This window comes from Trachemys scripta, chromosome 2 (assembly GCF_013100865.1).
Source record: "Trachemys scripta elegans isolate TJP31775 chromosome 2, CAS_Tse_1.0, whole genome shotgun sequence".
Lineage (NCBI taxonomy): Eukaryota > Metazoa > Chordata > Testudines > Emydidae > Trachemys > Trachemys scripta.
Genome location: NC_048299.1, coordinates 65,626,361 through 65,645,546, shown reverse-complemented (window position 1 = coordinate 65,645,546; position 19,186 = coordinate 65,626,361). Strand labels below are relative to the sequence as shown.

Sequence of the window (19,186 nt, the reverse complement as noted above, 5' to 3'; positions counted from 1 at the left end):
GTTTGGGTTAGAACCATAACTATGTAAACATGGCACCTTCTTGATCCAGAGATCTGCTCCCTATTTAGTAGAATACCATCTTACTTTAGGAGCCAGATTGTGATCCCCTTTCCCTTCCTGAGAAATACCTTAACTCCACAAGCAGTTCCACTGATTTCAATGTAATGAAAGGTAATATTCAATATGAGTAAGAGGTAACACAATCTGGCCCTTACTAACCAAGAAGGGTTTATATTGCTCTTTACTCCTGTTAGTGTTAATCCATGTTAGCATTTGAGAGCTCTTTGCTGAGAGAGACAAGGTAGGTGAGCCAATACCTTTTATTTGACCAACTTCTGTCTGAGAGAGCATAGAAAGATGCAGAGCTAAACAAAAAAATAGAGAACGAATCTATTGTACTACTTAGGGCTGGTCTACACTGCCGCTTAAGTCAATGTAACTTATATCGCTCAGGGTTATGAAAACGACACCCCATTGAGCAACGCAAGTTACATCGACTTAAAGTGCTGTCGACACCACGCTATGTCAGTGGGAGATGCTCTTCCGCCAACATAACTTCCAACTCACACGGAGGTAGAGTAATTATGCCAACAGGGGAGCACTCTCCCATCGCCATAGCACATCTTCACCAGACACGATGCAGCTGCGCCAACATAGCGCAGTAGTGTAGACTTGCCCTTAGATACTTATGTGGTCTAAAGAAAAGGAAAAAGAAACAGAAACAGTGTCCAATCATAAATTCCAGTACAAAGTGAGAGCAACCCCTCTGGCAACAAAAACAGCCCCACGTATAAAACAAAACTCCATCTCAAAGAGATACAGCCACTGTATTAAATATACCTAGAAGGTATGAATGTACTAATGATTACATGTAGTGCAAGTGACAGCAGAGGGCTGGTGTAACATCTATGTGTCATTGAACATCAGAGTAAATAGTCTTTCTGTTGCAGATGTAACCAGTTAGTTGTTCTAACAAGCATTTTTGCATCTCAAGACAAAATTGCGTATTGCTAATTAACAATCTTAAAGAAAGATGAGCAGTTACTCCTTACTTTGGAAAATGGGTGAGGATTAGTGTTCGTTTCTCTTGAGGAAGCTTGTCTTTTTCCTGTCTAGCCTGCTCCAGGAGTTGCCGTCTCATAACAGTAAAGACAGAGCGTAGCAGAGTTCTCCCAAAGACCTGTGTGGTTTCGTATCGAGGTAGACTGTCACAGAACTGGGGAACATTGCAGTAACACAGCCACCTGCAGCAAAAAAGCCAGATAATTACCTCTACCTGGGAATAACCTGATGTGTCAAAACCACTAGCAACAAAAGAAGATTGAATGACTATACAAATCCAGGTTAGGTCCCCTGTACATATAGCAAAGTAGCACTTGCATGGTCTGCCATTTCTCTGAAAAATGGGTAACTCCTTTCATGATCTTCCCAAACTCTCTCTAACCTTCAGACCCTGTAAAACACTCTTGCTGCTGAATGAGAGAGCATATCAGACATACCCTATCATAGCATATGTGCAGGGGGAATGTCACTTTTGTATTAGGACTGACCAAATCTGTCTAAACTTTCCATCCCTCCCTTTCTCCAAGTCACTTTTTCTCACTAAATCTCATCCTAATATTCTCCTTTTTTCCATTAATTTACAAGTGACTCATTCCATAAAGGATTTTGTTATACTCTATTAGCAGACCAATATAAAAATACAGCATTTTGTGTTACATCTCTCCAGGGGATGGATTGTGGCACTGAAGGGGTTAAGCAGCAGTAAAGTTGACTATGTAGAGCAGCATAACAGTTAATTTTATAATCAAGATTTAAGTTTGATGTGGTATCATACTCCCTCATTTATACACGCTAACATATGTCAACACGGATGGGGGAATAAGGACTACGAATACAGTGGTCTATTATGGTATCAATGATTCTTATTTACTTAGGAGTATTCATTTTTATCTGAACACTTTTTGCCTTTCCTCTTTAATACAGCTGATGGAATTGAAGTTTTGTAAAAGTGATAAAATTAAGATTATCAGTGTAAGGATGGAGAGCTCTGTTGATCTTGAACTGCAGTCCTTTCTAACCCCCTCCTTAGAGCATTTGTTATTATAGAAGACTAAGTAGCACCTCTGCTGTTAATCCAAAAAGCAACCATACTACTTTTTAAGAAATATAAGTTTACAGAAATTAAAATATATTAGTTTTTTCCAATAAGTCATTCCTAAGAATTCTGATGGAAGTAGTGAAAATATACATATGAATTTTCATTTTAAGGAATCTAATAATGCCAGGTAACCAGTTTGCTCTCAAATCTTTAAAGATGGTATTAATTTGCACATTTCTCATACTTTAGTTTGAAACGGAGGCTTTGAGATTTCTAAATTTTTTAAAAAGGTTTTTAAACAAGCTTCATGAACTTATAGTGCATGAAATGAAGCCTGACATTCCACGAAGCATCCAATCAGATTAAGAGTAATTATTAAATACAGCCCCAATTCTGTAAATAGAAGCGAGAGCATGGGCCTCTTATGACAGCATGGAACTTCATTGAAGCCAGTAGGTCTACAGGTAAAGACAATGGTTGTAAGAAATCTCTGTTGGTGCATCTAGCTACAGAATCAGGGCCTATATTCTGAAAGGGAAAACTGAATATAAACATAGTTACCTTGTATAGTTCACTTTATAGCCAGCAATGTCATCATTAGGAGATCTCAATCTTCGCTGCAAAGGTGTCTCCAGATGCCAGTAATTGATGCGGTTTAGAAACATTTTAGCCAGTTCAACTATCGTTTGCCTTTCCTTTGATGGTAGGTGGCTAAATTTGTACTGTACAAAATTATTCACTCCCTTAAAACAGAGGGTGAAAGTGATGATTATTTAACAATTTAGGCATAACCTTCTTTCCTGTGAGCACTACTAACTTTTTTTTTTTAATATAACAGAACTTGTATTACAACACAGAGAAAATACACATTGGGTCGTTTGAAATATTTGCTCCTGCCAGAGGTGTAACTAAAGTATTGGTTCTGCTAAATGGAAAGTCATGCCTGCTCAAGTGTGTTTGATTCTATTTCCCTCTAGCGACTGGCCTATAATAAGGGGTATAAACCGCTACATAAATCTCTTACTTCACATGATATAGAACTTTTACTGGGGAAAGGTCATGCGCTTTTTCTTGGATGCCCAACATGTGCAGTTTTGTTGATGACCATGCTGTACTCTTTGTAAACTGACATTCACTTGTTAGAAATTAACTGCTCTGAGATTTAGGCATGGGACTGAGAAAAGCATGTAACATACTAGCTAGGGTTAGGGTGACCAGATGTCCCGATTTTATAGGGACAGTCCTGATTTTTGGGTCTTGATCTTATATAGACTCCTATTACCCCCAACCCCCCATCCTGATTTTTCACACTTGCTGTCTGGTCACCCTAGCTAGGGTATTGCCATCTGAGAAGGACTAGCCAGCTGACCAATTGTGATTACTGTTACTGACTGGCCAGAACTGCATGCAAACTTAGCAGAATGTTTTGGCACAATCTGTCTGCTACTGAGTTGTCCGCTCTCAGCCCACTTACTGTTTGCTTCACCGACCTAGAGATACAGATTGTAAATTCTTTGAGGCAAGGGCTGTCATTATATGTTTGTACTGCACCTAGCACAATGGAGCCTTGCCCTGGCTCAGGCCTCTAGGTGTTATCACAATATAAATGTCAAATAATAGTAGTATGTATGTGTAACACTGTTTTCTGCTGGAAGGAATTCAGATCTGATTAAATATTTGTGGTTGTGTCACTATCTTCTGGCATTAGCCGGCAAAGAGTATATACATCAACGTGTTAGCTGATGTGGTGGAAGTCTGCATTTCAGAAACAAAGTCTCTAGATTGTATCCCCCAATACTGTATGTGTGCCATGTAGTCGTGGATTCATTAAACTCACAGGGTCAGACCAACCCAATCATTGGTGAGTCATACCAACACTCTCCTGTTTCTGCAAAATTTAAGTTTTCACTTAAGAAAAAAAGTTTCTATTCCTTATGATTGAAAAGACATCCTTTTACGGCAATTCATTTCAGTTCTGCATTCTGGTGTCAGCAGACAGACTAAAGCAATAGCTCTAGGAGAGATGTAAGCTTCCTGCAATCATCCCCATGACAAAACAATGCCAAAATGGTTTCAGGAGATCAACAGAGGGCAGAAACAACCCTTCCTTCCTTCCTTCTCCCCATCTCTGCAGGAGGGAGCCAAACAAGGGGTCTGTCCTCATCCCAATCATTCAATGGCCGCAGGGGAGGGTGGGACAGGCTCAGAATTCACACACTGTTTGAGCCAAGCCACTCCCCTTGCCCCCAAGAGGGAAGAGAGGCACCAGTGGGAGCCTAAGTTCCCCTGTTCCTCTTCTCCTCACCCACACGGAGGGGAAAAGGGTGGCATGCATGTCCCCATCACTCCCAGACCCACCAGTGACACACCTCACTAGCAGTGCCGATGGGCATTAGTGCTGAAGACTACAGATGAAGATTTAAGGAGAGAGATCGTTAATAAATATTTAATTCCTGATCATGTAAGCAAAAACTTCCAGCTACTTTTGAATTGTGGGTGGAGCTTGGAGTACTTCTATCTTACTCCTGTTTATACAGTGTGTTATTTCTTCATGAATTGCCCGTACTGCGTATGCACATCACTTCACTGCACTCTTTATATTACCCCTTTAATAAACACTCAGTTAAAGATAATTAAAATGTGTCATTAAAATAAACTGCCACAATTCATACTCTTACAAACAAAAAATAGCACTGCTGCCTTAGCAAATTTAATGTGTGACTTAGATTCTTTTATTTTATAGCAATCCAGAATTTACCAGAAAATATTGTTCATTTGACATGAAATTGTTTCCAAATAAACCGTAGAGAGAATTACCCCCTCATATCAACCTGTAGAGATTTCTTAACCCAATTAACCAAAAGGAAAACTTAAAATGCTTTACTACTAAAAAAAGAAGTTCTGTACAAAATGTATATTTTAGGGATTAGGAGTATATAACATTACGTACATTAATTATTTTTTGAAATAAGAAATTTAGTACATAACATTATGTATACTCTAATTATTCCTAAAAAAAACAAGGAATGCCACTGTGAAGAGTGTTATTTTACTGAGTTATGATAAGCTAAACTCAAAGAAACATTTACACAGTGTGCCAGTTTAAAATAGGCTATTTAATAAAAGAGTATACTTCCCATTAAGCCACAGATTGCTTGAAAGATATTCAGGCCCTGATTCAGTACAGTATTCAAGCATGTGAGTAGTCTCATTGAAGTTAACAGAACTGCTCCTGTGTTTGAGGATAAGCACACGCTTATGTATCTTGCTGAATCAAAATCTCAGTTTCTGTGTATGTTCTCTATGAATACATAGGTGGATAAAGGCACCAACTACTGTTGGTTTTCTTTCAGTTGTTTCTGCTTTGTAATGCTGGGGTGAAATCCTGGCCTCACTGAAGTCGATGGCAAAACTCCCACTGATCTCAATAGCACCAGGATTTCATCCCGGTGCTATATTCCTCAACTTCAAATGCCAAGTATACAAAATAAACAAAGATTAGACCTGACATACATGAAAAAGGTACTTTAAGAGTCTACTATTTAAACCACAGCTGCTGACTTTAATTTTTCTCGGTGGGTGCTCCACCACTGCTTCACCCTGAAGCCCTGCCACTACTCTGCCCCTTCCCCCAAGGCCTCAATCTCACTCCACCTCTTGCCACCCCTGCTCTGAGGCCATGCCCTCACTCCACCTCACCCGACCCATCCACTCCCAGTCTTTATTCAGGCCTAACTTTATGAATTTGCAAACTAGACACCATAAAGACTGGGAGTGGATGGGTCACTACAAAAAGTAATTTTCCCTCTGCTGATACTCACACCTTCTGGTCAACTGTTGGAAATGGCCGATGTCCACCTTGATTGCATTGGCCTTGTTAGCACCACAAAAGTAATTTTCCCTCTTTTGATATTCATCCCTTCTTGTCAACTGTTGAGAATAGGCCACTTCCACCTTAATTGAACTGGCCTTGTTAGCAATGACCCCCGCACTTGGTAAGGCAACTCCCATCTTTTCATGTGCTGTATATATATACTGCTTATTGTATTTTTCACTCCATGCATCTGATGAAGTGGGTTTTAGCCCACGAAAGCTTATACCCAAATACATTTGTTAGTCTCTAAGGTGCCACAAGAACTCCTTGCTGTTTTCACTGATACAGACTAACACAGCTACCACTCTGGAAAATAATTCAATAACTGAACCACAGTGCCCTTCCCAAGGGCTGGAGAGGAAATCATCTTCATGCAAACCTCAGATTCACCTTTGTTCAAAATGATACAGGGAACTAATATTCACACATTGCCTAAATCCACTCATGTGGACTGCAGCAGGGTCATTGATCACAAAAATTATCATGTTCTGTTTTACCTGTTCAATACTGGGCTTCTCAAAGGGGGGGCTTTCCAAAGACCCTTCTACCACAGGTTTTCCCATCTGCAAGATGCATTTCCTCAAAAGCTATCAAAAAACAAACAATTTTATTTTTAAATGGTTAACTCTTTATATAAACATTTGACAGTCAGTGAAATTTATACTGGGACAACATATTAATTATTATTATTATTATTGAAATATTTGCTAGTACATGTAATAAATTAAGTTTGCAGCTAAATTAACTTCAGAGTTAATTGCTTCGCCCTCTGAAATGCACCAAGAAAGGCTGTTCTGACCATGTGTATACAGCTAAAGTAGCTTCATTGTCAACTGGCTCTTCTTCTGACTTGTAATTAAGGAAGATGCTGCTGATGGCTGGAAAGAAAATACATACCAAATGGGTGCTGACTTGGGACCAGACTCTGAAATCACTAGGAAGACTTCAGAAATTAGGTACTGTGCAACATAAGGGTAGCAGAATCTAGTCCAAAATTAAAAACCTTATTACTATCTTGGAAAAAGGAGAGCTTATCCTACAAATAGTCTAAGTCAATACAAATATAATGGTCCATTAGGACAATAAAATTAATGTAAGTACAAAAGAATGAAAGATATGACAAGATGCTACATGTGTATCTAAAGTTGCAGAAATACAATGGTATGATGTTGCATTTTGAGAAACATCTTCATCTTACCTTGAACAGGTAGAAGTAAACTTGTTTTGTATCTGCATCTTCTTCTTTGTGGACACAGGTGAAGAGATATTCCACATCCAACACTATCCCCAACAGCCTATTCATTTCTTCTTCAGACACATTCTCCAGGTGAGAAACATGAGCAGCTAAACAAAATAAAAATCCAAAAATTGTGAAAAAAGACTAGCTGGTAGGATGGCATTCTATGGCCAATAAGACATAATTTCAAAGACAACACAAAGGACGAACCTTGCAACCACGACCACTTAAACAGCCCCTTTCATCAGAAGAACCTCAAAGCACAGGCTCCATATGGACAATTTTTATAACAGTTTACAGATGATACACTATGGCACAGAGATAAGTGACTTGTACAAACTCACACAAGTCTGTGGCCATGCTGAGAACAGAACCCACAAATCTTGTCTGCTACTGCCTTACTCTACCAGCAGATTGTGCTTCCACTATTTATGTCACCCACACTAACACAGCTTAGTGCTCTTACTCTCTTTAGTGTCTAGGTTATGTAAAGAGATTATGAGTATGCTACTGCCTCCAACCTAATGGATCTGGTCCTAGAGCAAAGTAGTAATGGCTCATGATTTTTATCCCAGAGATCCCAGGTTCGATCCCCACAGTGGCAATTTACAAGTGGCAATTTAACCAGCAATGAGAGAAAAATTCCTGCTCACAAATGAAAATCTCTTGCTTTAAACTAGGCACTGGTAAGTATGTTTCATGACTACTTATATAGTATCAAGTTCCAAGGATTCACAATGTGGGTCACATTTGCAGTGCTCCTCCTGCTGCATGTTCTACATGCCCTTCCAAGCAGAAGCTTTAGGGAAGTGTTTTTCAAATACAGGGCCAGATTTACAAAAGCCAGCCTTTCCTTTTAGCACCTGCAAAATGCAAGCATAATTTTGCACTTGCAATTTTTTTGAGGCTGCAGTTTTGTAGGTGCAAAGAGGGAAATCCACTGAAAGGTGGTCTCAAAACTTGGCCTCAAAAATACCTCCAGGAAGACAGAAAAGTTAAACCTGAAGAAAAAAAACATTTTTGGTTCACAAAAAATGGTAAGTGGTCTTAACTGGCTCTAAGCCAAGAGTCCCTCCTCATCCCTCCCCACAACTAGCACAATGTCTTCTACAGGTCTCTCCTAGCCCCTAGAAACTGGCTAGGGTCTTCAGGGTTATATCCATGATAAGGATTTGAAAGATGCATTTTCAATGAACAAAGTCAAAACAATGACAAGCATGATAAAAGCCAGTAGCTTCCATTCCATTAAATTAGTAAAATTAATCCAGAAAGACTGAAGAGATTTAAATTACTAAAGTTTCAAGTGGCCTATCCCTCAAATCTTCTCACCTATTTCTAGACACATGCTGAATGAAAGCTCAAAAACAGCCCAGTGACTTCTGGACTGGACTGGTTCCCCAGTGTTTAATGATTTCCCTTCCCCTTTTATCAAGAATGATGTCTTTTGACAAAATATGAAGTGAACAGACTCCTGAAACATGCCAAACTGTCTGCATAACTACTACTGCCTTTGTAGTCATTTCCTCAAAGGAGACTGTTCACATATTATATAATTCTAAATATTCAGTTTGCCCTTCACCTGTAATGTTAATTCTGGACTTTTATTTTTGTGAATAAAGGAAATCTACTATTTGTTAAGGCATGACAATGTGACTGGCATTGTACTAGTCAAAGGAAATTGCAATCCCTGCCCTGAGAAGCTTACAACTTAAGAGCCCAATACTGCAAAAACTTAAGCACCTCAGTAATTCTACTCACTGAAGTAGTTCCACTGAACTCCATGGCATAACCCACATGCATAAGCATTTGCAGGATCAGGACCATTTGCACCTCTTCCTATGCAATGCTTTACCATAGTATTCTTTAGAAGTGGAAAAAAACAGCTTTAAAAGTTTTAACAAAATAAATGTTAAACCTCTTAACATGAAGAAACATGCTGTAAAATCATTCATCTTATCCTAGGAGTGAAATATGGTTAGGACTGAGAAGGTATTTCCATCATACACTCCCGTTCTCAAGCACTTATGATTTCAAAGGAGGAAATACCCTTTGAGTTGAAATTCCTTATTTTTTGTCAGCTCAGAGGTGATGTTTTGTTCTGGAAAGTTTAATCAGTTCTTTGCAAATCCATTGACTTCAGTGGACTTGTACAGATGCAACTGAAAGCAGACTTTGGTGCAAGATATTTAACAGTGCATCCACTCCTTTCTCCTTAAAGGAGTGTTTACAATATGATCTCTTATGTCCCTAACGTTCTCCAGCTGAAAGTGAGATAGTCATCATAAGCTATCTTCTTTCATTTAAAATATTTTGAGTTCCAGGCAGAGTAAAATGATTCCAATTTTGTCCTCCAACAAGATATGAAAGTTTAATACTTCCAGCTGTCAGTTCTGATTTTGCTAAAATAATGAATTTTCACTTCTAGATCAGCAGCACATTAAAAATTGATAGCATTGTAAAAAACACATACACACACGCGCGCACCTTGGATTCAACCAACAACTAGAGCGTATCAGCATTACAAGCCAGCTACATCCACTTCCTGTACAACTGCTATCAGCATCGTATATATTATCTTGACTTGTGTGTGGTCATATGTCAACACACAGAGTAGAACTAACCGCCATGTGGTGAACCCAACAGTAAATTGCTTCAAACATATTAACAGTTTGTGTTTACCACAAATTGTCATTTCTGTATTATTGGTGTGAATACTTTTTAAAATCATATCAGTCTAGTGGACTGTTTAAAATTACGTTTTGGTCGCCAACCTCTAAAGGGCAAATACTAAATACAGAAATGCTTCCTCCCCTCCACTGATACCAAATACGGAGTAACTCTGACCCAGAGCTGTGTAATCCCCATCAGTTGCACTATCCAAACCGTACCAGTAAGAAGGCAATTCTCCACAAGAGCGTCACTGCTTACGTCCTTCTGCAGCAGCCAGTGCTGACTAACTCACAAACATCAGTTGCCATAAAGGAGAGAGTCGACCAGCCAATCAAGATGCATCAGGGAACTGTGGCTATCCCCACATAGTAAAAAGATAACACTCATGCACAATATAGTAATTTGGTTCACAAGTGGCTAGATCAAAAAACTGAGTTGAGGACCCCGATTGAGAAATCCAAATTATTCCAGATTTGGTGTGTTCTTAATTAAAAACAACTGCAGCTGTTCTGATGCCGCAGAGAGTCTGTTTTGTAAGGAATATACCATAGTAGAGTTTAGAAGAAGTGCCTTGCATAACATAAGCACTCTTTATCTACAGCCTCAGACTGTTGTATTTAATAGAGGGTTTAGTATTATTAATTATTATTATTACTGAGAAAACAGAACAAACAAATGAATTGTCTAACTAGGATCCCAATTTGTTACTCTCTATCCTTTTAATATACCCAAGAATAAATCACAGGCACTCGCACACAATAAAATATCAGGGCTGCCCGGGGGGGGGAGGCAAGTGGGGCAATTTGCCCTAGGCCTTGCAGGGGCCCCCATGAGAATGTCGGAGGCTTCCCTCTCCCCCACTCCCCGCCTCCACCTTCCCCCATCCCCCAGCGCCTCAGCGTGCCGCGTCCAGGAGCGGCCCTGGACAGCGCTGCAGCGCCGTGGCTCGAGTGGGGCCTGAGGTCCTCCCGCTTGGAGCCGTGTGGTAAGGGGGCGGGGCTGTGAGCCCCGGTGGGCCGAGTGGCAGGAGCTCCTGGACGCGGCTCGCTGAGGATCTGGGAGAGGGGGTAAGCGGCATGGTAAGCCCCTCTGAGCCGGGCACCCCCAACCCATCCCCCCCCCTCAGCTCTGACCCCCAGCTCGGAGCCCAGCCCCACTGATCTGGGCACCCACTGACCTAGAGCCCAGCTCTCCACCCAGCGCTGGGCAAGAGTAGCACCACCCCCAGGCAGCGACAGCCCATTGGCACCAACCATCACCATCACCCAGCGACAGCCAATTATGTAATTGCAAATGTATACATAGCATTATTTTAAAACATTAAATGCTTTAATGTATTTTGTGTATTTTCAAATTATTAAAAATTGTTTTTTACTGTATTTCACTGGTTATTTTTTGACATTTCCAAATGCATGTTACTATAGTATTGCAACTTTTTTTTATGGAAGGGGCCCCCAAAATTGCTTTGCTCCAGGCCCCCTGAATCCTCTGGGCGGCCCTGGGCTGCCGTGTCCCACCATCTCCTGGACCTTCTTTGTCCTAATCCTAAGTGATGACCTGACCAGATGAGGCCAGAGAGAGGGATCCAGATGACATCAATACTATAGTAACAGGTATTTGGAAATGTAAAAAATAACCAGTGAAATACATTTAAAAATTTGAAAATACATGAAATACATTATTTAAAAACATTAAATGCTTTAACGGTATGTATAAATTTGCAATTACATAATTGGCAGTCGCTGGGTGATGGTGATGGTTGGTGCCAATGGGCTGTCGCTGCCTGGGGGTGGTGCTACTCTTGCCCAGGGCTGGGTGGTGAGCTAGGCTCTGGGTCGGGGGGTGCCCGGCTCAGAGGGGCTGGGCTCGGAGCTGGGGGGGATGGGGTTCGGGGGTGCCCAGCTCAGAGGGTCTGGACTCGGAACTGGGGGTCAGGGCTTAGGGGGGATGGGGTCGGGGGGTGCCCAGCTCAGAGGGGCTGGGCTTGGAGTCGGGATGGGGGGGGGGGGTCGGGGGGTGCCTGGTTCAGAGGAATTGGGCTCCGAGCTGGGGGTCAGAGCTGGGGGGGATGGGTCGGGGGTGCCCGGCTCAGAGGGGCTTATCGTGCCGCTTACCCCCTCTCCCAGAGCCTCAGCAAGCCGCATCCAGGAGCTCCTGCTGCTCGGCCCATCGGGCCTCACAGCCCCGCCCCCTTACCACGCAGCTCTGAGTGGGAGGACCTCAGGCCCCGCCCAAGCCACGCCGCTGCAGCGCTGTCCAGGGCTTCTCCTGGATGCGGCACGCTGAGGCACCGGGGGATGGGGGAAGGCAGAGCTGGGGGGGAGCCTCCGACATTCTCGTGGGGGCCCCTGTGTGGCCTGGAGCAAATTGCCCCACTTGCCCTCCCCCCGGGCGGCCCTGCGGCAGCCATGATAGTGAAGCTCACTCCAGTAGCCAACATCTGTTTTTCTCATTTCCCACCCCAAAGTCTTTCTTTAAGGATCCACAAAGAGAGAGAAGGGTGAAATAGCCCATCCCCTCTTTATTTCATCCACCAATTAGAACCAATATCCAGCACACCAATCTTCTCTGGTTCTACATCTTCTGTTTTTACCAAGCATGATTTTAATACAGTTCTTGAACCATATCAGTAGGCCCTTTTGTTTAGACTAATTTAGTCTGTTTGGTTCTATTGCACCTGTTTATAACATTCCCTATCATAGGTGCCGACTTCCCCTCCGCCCGGTGGGTGCTCAAAGCCCCCACCCACCCATGGCACCGCTGCTGGCCCGCCTCTTCCCACCCGTGCACTGCCCTCGCCCCACCCCATTCCACCCTTTCCCCAAAGTCCCTGCCCACCCCGCCTTTTCCCACCCCAGCCCCGCCCCCTTCCACTCCCATTCCACCTCCTTCCCCAAGTCCCTGCCCCTGCCCTGCCTCTTCTCTGCCTCCTCCCCGAGCGCGCCGCATCCCCGCTCCTCCCCCGAATCCCCGCTTCTCCCCCGCCCTCTCGGAAAGTCCTAAGCGCCGCCAAACAGCTGTTAAGCAGCGGGGAGGGGGTGTGGGAAGCGCTGGGAGATGCGGGGATGGGGAGTGCTGGGGAGGGAGGAGGCGGCAAGGAGGGGGGAGCTTGGCTGCCAGTGGGTGAGGAGCACCCACTAATTTTTCCCTGTGGGTGCTTCAGCCCCAGAGCACCCATGGAGTTGGCGCCTACGTTCACTATTGAAAGTGACTTCACCTACATCTTAAGAACTTTCATATACTTTTTACAACTGAGTGTTTAATTAGGGTAAATTTGTAGGCCCAATTATCACAACACGACACTCTTAGTTCAGATTATGCTAAATCCATTTAAGGAACAATCTAAAATAAGAAGATCCACACATGGACTTTCATCAAAATAACAAAAAGTCTGAATTTATGTCACTTTAGTTATTTCTGTGAAAGTGCATGTAGACAAACCCATAAAATAAACAGAAATAAGACCAATTTAAGATGATATAAGCATCCACAGTCTTTTGCATCTGATTAACTAAACCTTTAATTAAGCCAGTGAAACTGAATATAGACAAGTCCTGAGTGGGGAAGAGCCTACTGTGCATTGATGCCTGGGCAACATTGCTGAAAAAATATAAGCACAAAAAGCCAACATCACATTTCCCAGAACAGTAGAGAAATTTCTGCATACAGAAGCTCCCCGACTTATGCAAGCATTCTGTTCTGTTCTGGAACACCTTGCATAAGTCGAATTTTGCGTAAGTCGGGAACGTATCTCCAACAATTACGCAAAAAAAAAAAAAACACCTTACGGAACTTTTTCCGTAAATCCAGATTTCCGTAAATCGGGTTTGCATAACCCAGGGAGCGTCTATGGTTATGTTTCAGAACTCACTTAGAAAGAGAGAATATAGTGCTGGGGAAGCAGCTGAAATAGGGATACCTCATGACCTTTCAAGAGGGAAACATGCTGATCAGAGTGAGAATAATAGGAAAAATGTCTTGAGAAATATTTCTGAACGATGTTCACTTTTCCACATTAGGTACAACCGAGTTGTAGGTGGCACTCGTTATTCCGAACAAAGCATCATCCTCGTTAGTTGCAGCTGGGAAGATGACAGGGCTTCATCTTTCTTCACTGTGGCAGTAATGAAATAGAAACACTGCACCAGATTTGGTCCGTAATGTTTATTCAAAATGACAATGTACTGCTATTCCTGATTCCCAAGTTAATGAGTGACCAAAGATTTTCACCAAGAGTCAGATCCTCAGAAGCGCTGAGCTCTTCTGAAAGGAGGTGAGCACCTTCAAATCCTACCGAAGATGCGGCGTTAAGGGCTCAGCACCTAACAGGATTAGGCAGCAGTGAAGAAATGCCTTCAGTATCCCAAGGGCACGGTGTGAAAAGGTTTCATAACATAAATTAATCTAACTGCATATCCCGGAGGCAGCGAAAATATGCTACACGTTGAGAAGTTAAATGAACTGCCTCGCTAAACATACTGAACTCATGTGCTGCTATACATTTGTTATTCCTCTCTTGCATGAAAGAAGAGATTTTGAACATAAATGATAGCAATGAATAAAGAAAAGCCCAGAAATAGGTTAAACAACAATAGAACACACAAAAAGGAGAGCAGAGAGGTAAACAAATCTACAGAATTACTGTAGTGAATAATCCCTCAAAAGGTACACTGTTTACTTTTTTTAAAAATCACCTATTGTGATGATTTTACATAATTTAACAAAATTGCTGATTTTACTGATTTGTAATTTCAGGCCATATCTATACAACCAAAGCAAGTTTCATTTTAAACACTTCTGAAATTTGTTGTGGCCCAACTATTATTAGCACAGTTTCTTCTTGACTTCATGGTCAGAAAAACTACGCTATAACCATGTTAAGTAATCATGTTCGAGCTTAGGTAGCCGCAAAGTTTAAAACTGTCCCTGACACATGGTGGTTTTTTTCTGGCCACACTAGTAAGGAATCATTATGTTGTAACCTGGCTGTGATACAACCATGTTTCACAATGGACTTAAACAGTCCTTTCTGTAGTACAGAGGTTGTTTATATAATAACTTTAACCATACAGGAAGACTGGTTCCAACACAGTTTCGCACAACATGGTACAAGCATAGTTCCATTTTGTAGTGTACATGGACTCTTACCTTTAGCACTGTCCAGAGTCTAATCTATACTACAAAAATAACCATGTTGTGAGACGACCATGCTGTAACTAGGTCACTTGACAGAGGTGAAACTGTAGCATTGACAGACCCCAAATGAGGCTGTAGTTTCAGAAGAACCACAACACAGATATCAGCCACAATATTGACAATGGGGGATGGAGGTGGCAGGGTCTAAATCTGCCCTTAAAAATCTAATCTAGGACTACAAACACTAAAATGCCTTAATCTTAGTCATATGATTATTGCATAGTCTCACGATAAGTCATCAGTGAAGGTAAACTACCAAAGATATGGCGCACCACAAAAGTCATTAGCCTCCTAAAGCCTGGAAAGGACCCAAGTCAAGCATCAAGCTATTGTCGCATATCATTATTGTCGGTGTGCTTCAAGGCACGGGAGCGCTTGGTCCTACAGTGCATATTACCCAACATGGAGAGAATTTTGAGCCCTAACCAAGCCAGCTTTCGCCAAGGCCGTAGCACATGCGACCAAGTGCTCGCGCTGACCACATTTGTTGCAAATGGCTTCCAGAGAAACTTGAAAACAGGCGCTGTTTTCATCGCTCTAACAGCAGCGTACGATACGGTATGGCACACTGGCCTGCTCGTGAAGGTATCATGGGTCCTGCTACTTCGGGTCACAGGCATCGTTGAACTGTTCCTCCACGATAGGCAGTTCAGAATCCATATGGGGGAGGAGACGAGCGCTTGGAGACGACAGAGCAATGGGTTACCCCAGGTCTCTGTGCTTTCACCAAGCCTGTTCTTTCGCCAACCCTGTTCAACCTTTACATCAATGACCTGCCAACAACGGAGTCATGAAAGTTCATTTACGCAGACGACATCTGTTGTGGTACCAAGGCCCGGACATTTCACGAGCTTGATGCCACTTTAAACCAGGACATGATAAAGTTAGCTGACTACTGTAAGACTTGGCGCCTCCAGCCAAGGGTCATAAAAACAGTCTCCAGTTTGTTCCATCTTCATCATGCCAGCACAACCTGAGAACTGAATGTTTATCTGAATGGTCAGAAGGTGAAGAATGAAGTAGAACCAGTCTATCTAGGTGTGACCTTAGACCACATACTGAGTTACCATGCCCACCTGAAGAAGACAGCAGCTAAAGTTAAGATGCACAACAATCTTCTTAGCAAACTGGCAGGTTCGTCACGGGGTGCTCGTGCTCCAACTTTGCGGACATCAGCTCTTGCCACCTCATATTTGGTGGCGGAGTCCTGCACATCAGTTTGGAGTCTATTGTCACACACCAAACTGGTGGATATGCAGTTACATGCAGGGCCGGCTTTAGGCCGATTCAGCCGATTCGGCTGAATTGGGCCCCGCGCCAAGAGGGCCCCGCACTGCAGCTGTTCATCCCGCCCCCAGCTCACTTCCCCCTCCTCCGCTCCCCTGCATGCTCCGCCCCCTCCCCTGCTTCCCGCGAATCTCTGAGAGGAAGCAGGGGCGGGCCGGCAGCACAAAGTAAGCTGGGGTGGTGGGGTTGGGAGAAGGGCTCCGGGGAGGCGCGGCCCGTTCCCGCAGGCCCCAGCGGCTCCGGCCCTGGGTCCCCCAGCGGCGCGGCTCGGGTCTCCCCGGCCCTGGGTCCCCCAGCGGCGCGGCTCGGGTCTCCCCGTGTCCCCCCCGCCCCCCCCACGGCGCGGCGCAGCTCGGGTCTCCCCGTGTCCCCCCGTCCCCCCCGCGGCGCGGCTCGGGTTTCCCCGTGTCTCTCCCCCCACGGCTCGGGTCTCCCCGTCCCCCTGTGTCTCTCCCCCCGCGGCGCGGGTCGGGTCTCCCCGTGTCTCTCCCCCCCCCGGCTCGGGTCTCCCCCCTCCCCCCCCCCGCCCCCCCCCGCAGCGCGGCCCAGGTTTCCCCCTGACCCCCCCCGTCCCCGGTGCGGCGCGACTCGGGTCTCCCAGTGTCCCCCTGTGACAATGTGGTTCTGGCGGAACCCAACTGAGAGTGCCATCTCAGGACAAATTGCTCAAATAGGGCAGTTACAGCCTAAGGCTGGGGTTTGTCCACCTCTAAGGCAAACCAAACCAGCCAGACTAGGAGNCCGCGCCGCGGGGACCGGGCCAAGCCAGAGCTGCTGGGGCCTGCGGGAACGGGCCGCGCCTCCCCGGAGCCCTTCTCGCGCCCCCACCCCAGCTTACCTTGTGCTGCCCCTGCCCGCCCCTGCTTCTTCTCAGACTTCCCGCGAATCTCTGATTCCCGGGAAGCAGGGGAGGGGGCGGGGCGTGCAGGGGAGGGGAGGAGGGGGAAGTGAGCTGGGGGCGCGAGAAGGGCTCCGGGGAGGCGCGGCCCGTTCCCGCAGGCCCCAGCAGCTCTGGCTTGGCCCGGTCCCCGCGGCGCGGCTTGGGTCCCTCCCTCCCCCGCGGCGCAGCGCGGCTCGGGTCTCCCCCGTCCCCGTCCCCCCGCGGCGCGGCTCGGGTCTCCCCCGTCCCGTCCCCCCCCGCGGCCCGGCTCCCCCCCCCCCCCCCCCCCCCCGCGGCGCGGCTCGATTCCTGGGGGCGGGGCTTGCAGAAAGCCCCGCCCCCAGGAATCGGGCCCCGCTTTTGCTAAAGCCGGCCCTGGTTACATGCCACCATGCATATCATCTTCGGCACCCTGCATCTAACTCCACCCCATGGCTTCCAGTTCTGAGCAATATTGCTCCTCCTCATATCAGACAAGAGGTTGCCACTGGCAAGTTACTGGAGAAAGTATGCGCCAACTCAAGCCTGCCACTGCACAATGACCTTTTTAAACCACTAGCTGCACGTTTACCGTCACATCGCCCATTATGGTCTTATCCGCCATGCCAGGATGTTAGGGTGGAAACACTCTGGCAAGAGGAATGGTATCTATTATAATCCCCAGCGAGTCCCTCGTCGCCGACCCCACAATCTGCCTGCCTGGTTTTGACCTGCCCCATCGCCAGTAGTCCCTGTTGAACAGGTTCTGGATGAGGCAAGGTCTCTGTGCAGCCAACCAATATTCCTGGGGCCTTCGTGACAGCCCTTTGTGCAGCTGCGGCACAACACAGACGATGACGTACATTGTCGATGAATGCCTACTGACTAGGTTCAGCAGTGGCCTACAAGAACTGCATCACGCCACTAAAGATGCCATCGCTTGGGTAGACAACTATGCAAACACTAAATAAATAACTATATGGCAGAGTTAAAGTTGTTTGGTGAACTAATTGTGCATTTCCATACCTTAAAATATCCTGATTTCTTTTAAGTTTAAGCTTTACTCTGGATTTCCTGGATTGTAGCACTTGTTTTTAAGATTACTTCAACATCTCTACCATATTTTACTCTAAATTCCTGATGCATACACCCAACCATAACTCCATCTTAACATAGATTTTGTCTGGGAATAACAGAATATGTCATATTATGACCTAGGGTCTAAGAACATGGATTGCAAATCCAGGAGAAGCTAAATACTTACCCAGTGCATGACTACAGCTGCGACATGGTTCAGTAAGACTGACAATTGTCTGCTGCAAATCTGCCCTGGGAGGAGTAGGAGGTGGGTTAGGGTTTTTCCAGCCGTTACATTTGCAAGATTCCTCAGCCTGAAATAAAAATAGACAGTTAATATATCTACCACACAACAAATGTATTTCATGTTTTCTAGAAATGCACAGAAATAAAATAGCACTCATTACTTAAAAGCAGAGAATTCACAATGATATGTGGCAGCCCATAACTACTACCAGCTGGTCAGAAGATACCAGCTGAGAAAACAGACAAGCCCTCCAAACCACAGACTAACTTCTCTACAGCAGGTCCTCTCTCCAACTTTTGTGCAAACGCAGCATTCATCTATTTGATGTGCTGGCTCCTATTGCTATATCATCTACACACTTTTACAATTAAAACAATAAAATAAATAGGTCGCCCATCCGGTAGCATCGGCATCACTGCCCTGTCTTCTATACTGCTGACTAGGAACCATACAACACACCACCATACAACAGACATGTGAAGCAAAACAAAATAAACAATACATCATGCAATAGAGGCGTCAAAACCACAGGTTTGAGCAAACCACCAAAACGAAGGAATTCCAGAAGCACTGGCATTTACGAAGGAAATGATGGCAAAAGATGCCCAGTAAATCTTAACTAACAGGACTGGTAACAT

General features: G+C 44.6%; 1 protein-coding gene across 4 annotated transcripts in view; it reads right to left on the bottom strand.

Annotated features, from left to right (window-relative positions):
* KAT2B (lysine acetyltransferase 2B) overlaps positions 1–19,186 on the bottom strand; it is a 64,362-nt gene that overhangs the window by 34,522 nt on the left and 10,654 nt on the right. For all 4 annotated transcript variants that reach the window (XM_034760762.1, XM_034760763.1, XM_034760764.1 and 1 more), the window contains exons 2-6: positions 18,489–18,615; positions 7,174–7,319; positions 6,473–6,562; positions 2,663–2,844; positions 1,053–1,244 (exon numbers count right to left, since the gene is read on the bottom strand). In XM_034760762.1, coding sequence (XP_034616653.1) covers positions 1,053–1,244; positions 2,663–2,844; positions 6,473–6,562; positions 7,174–7,319; positions 18,489–18,615 — 737 coding nt within the window. The remainder of the gene's footprint in view (positions 1–1,052; positions 1,245–2,662; positions 2,845–6,472; positions 6,563–7,173; positions 7,320–18,488; positions 18,616–19,186) is intronic.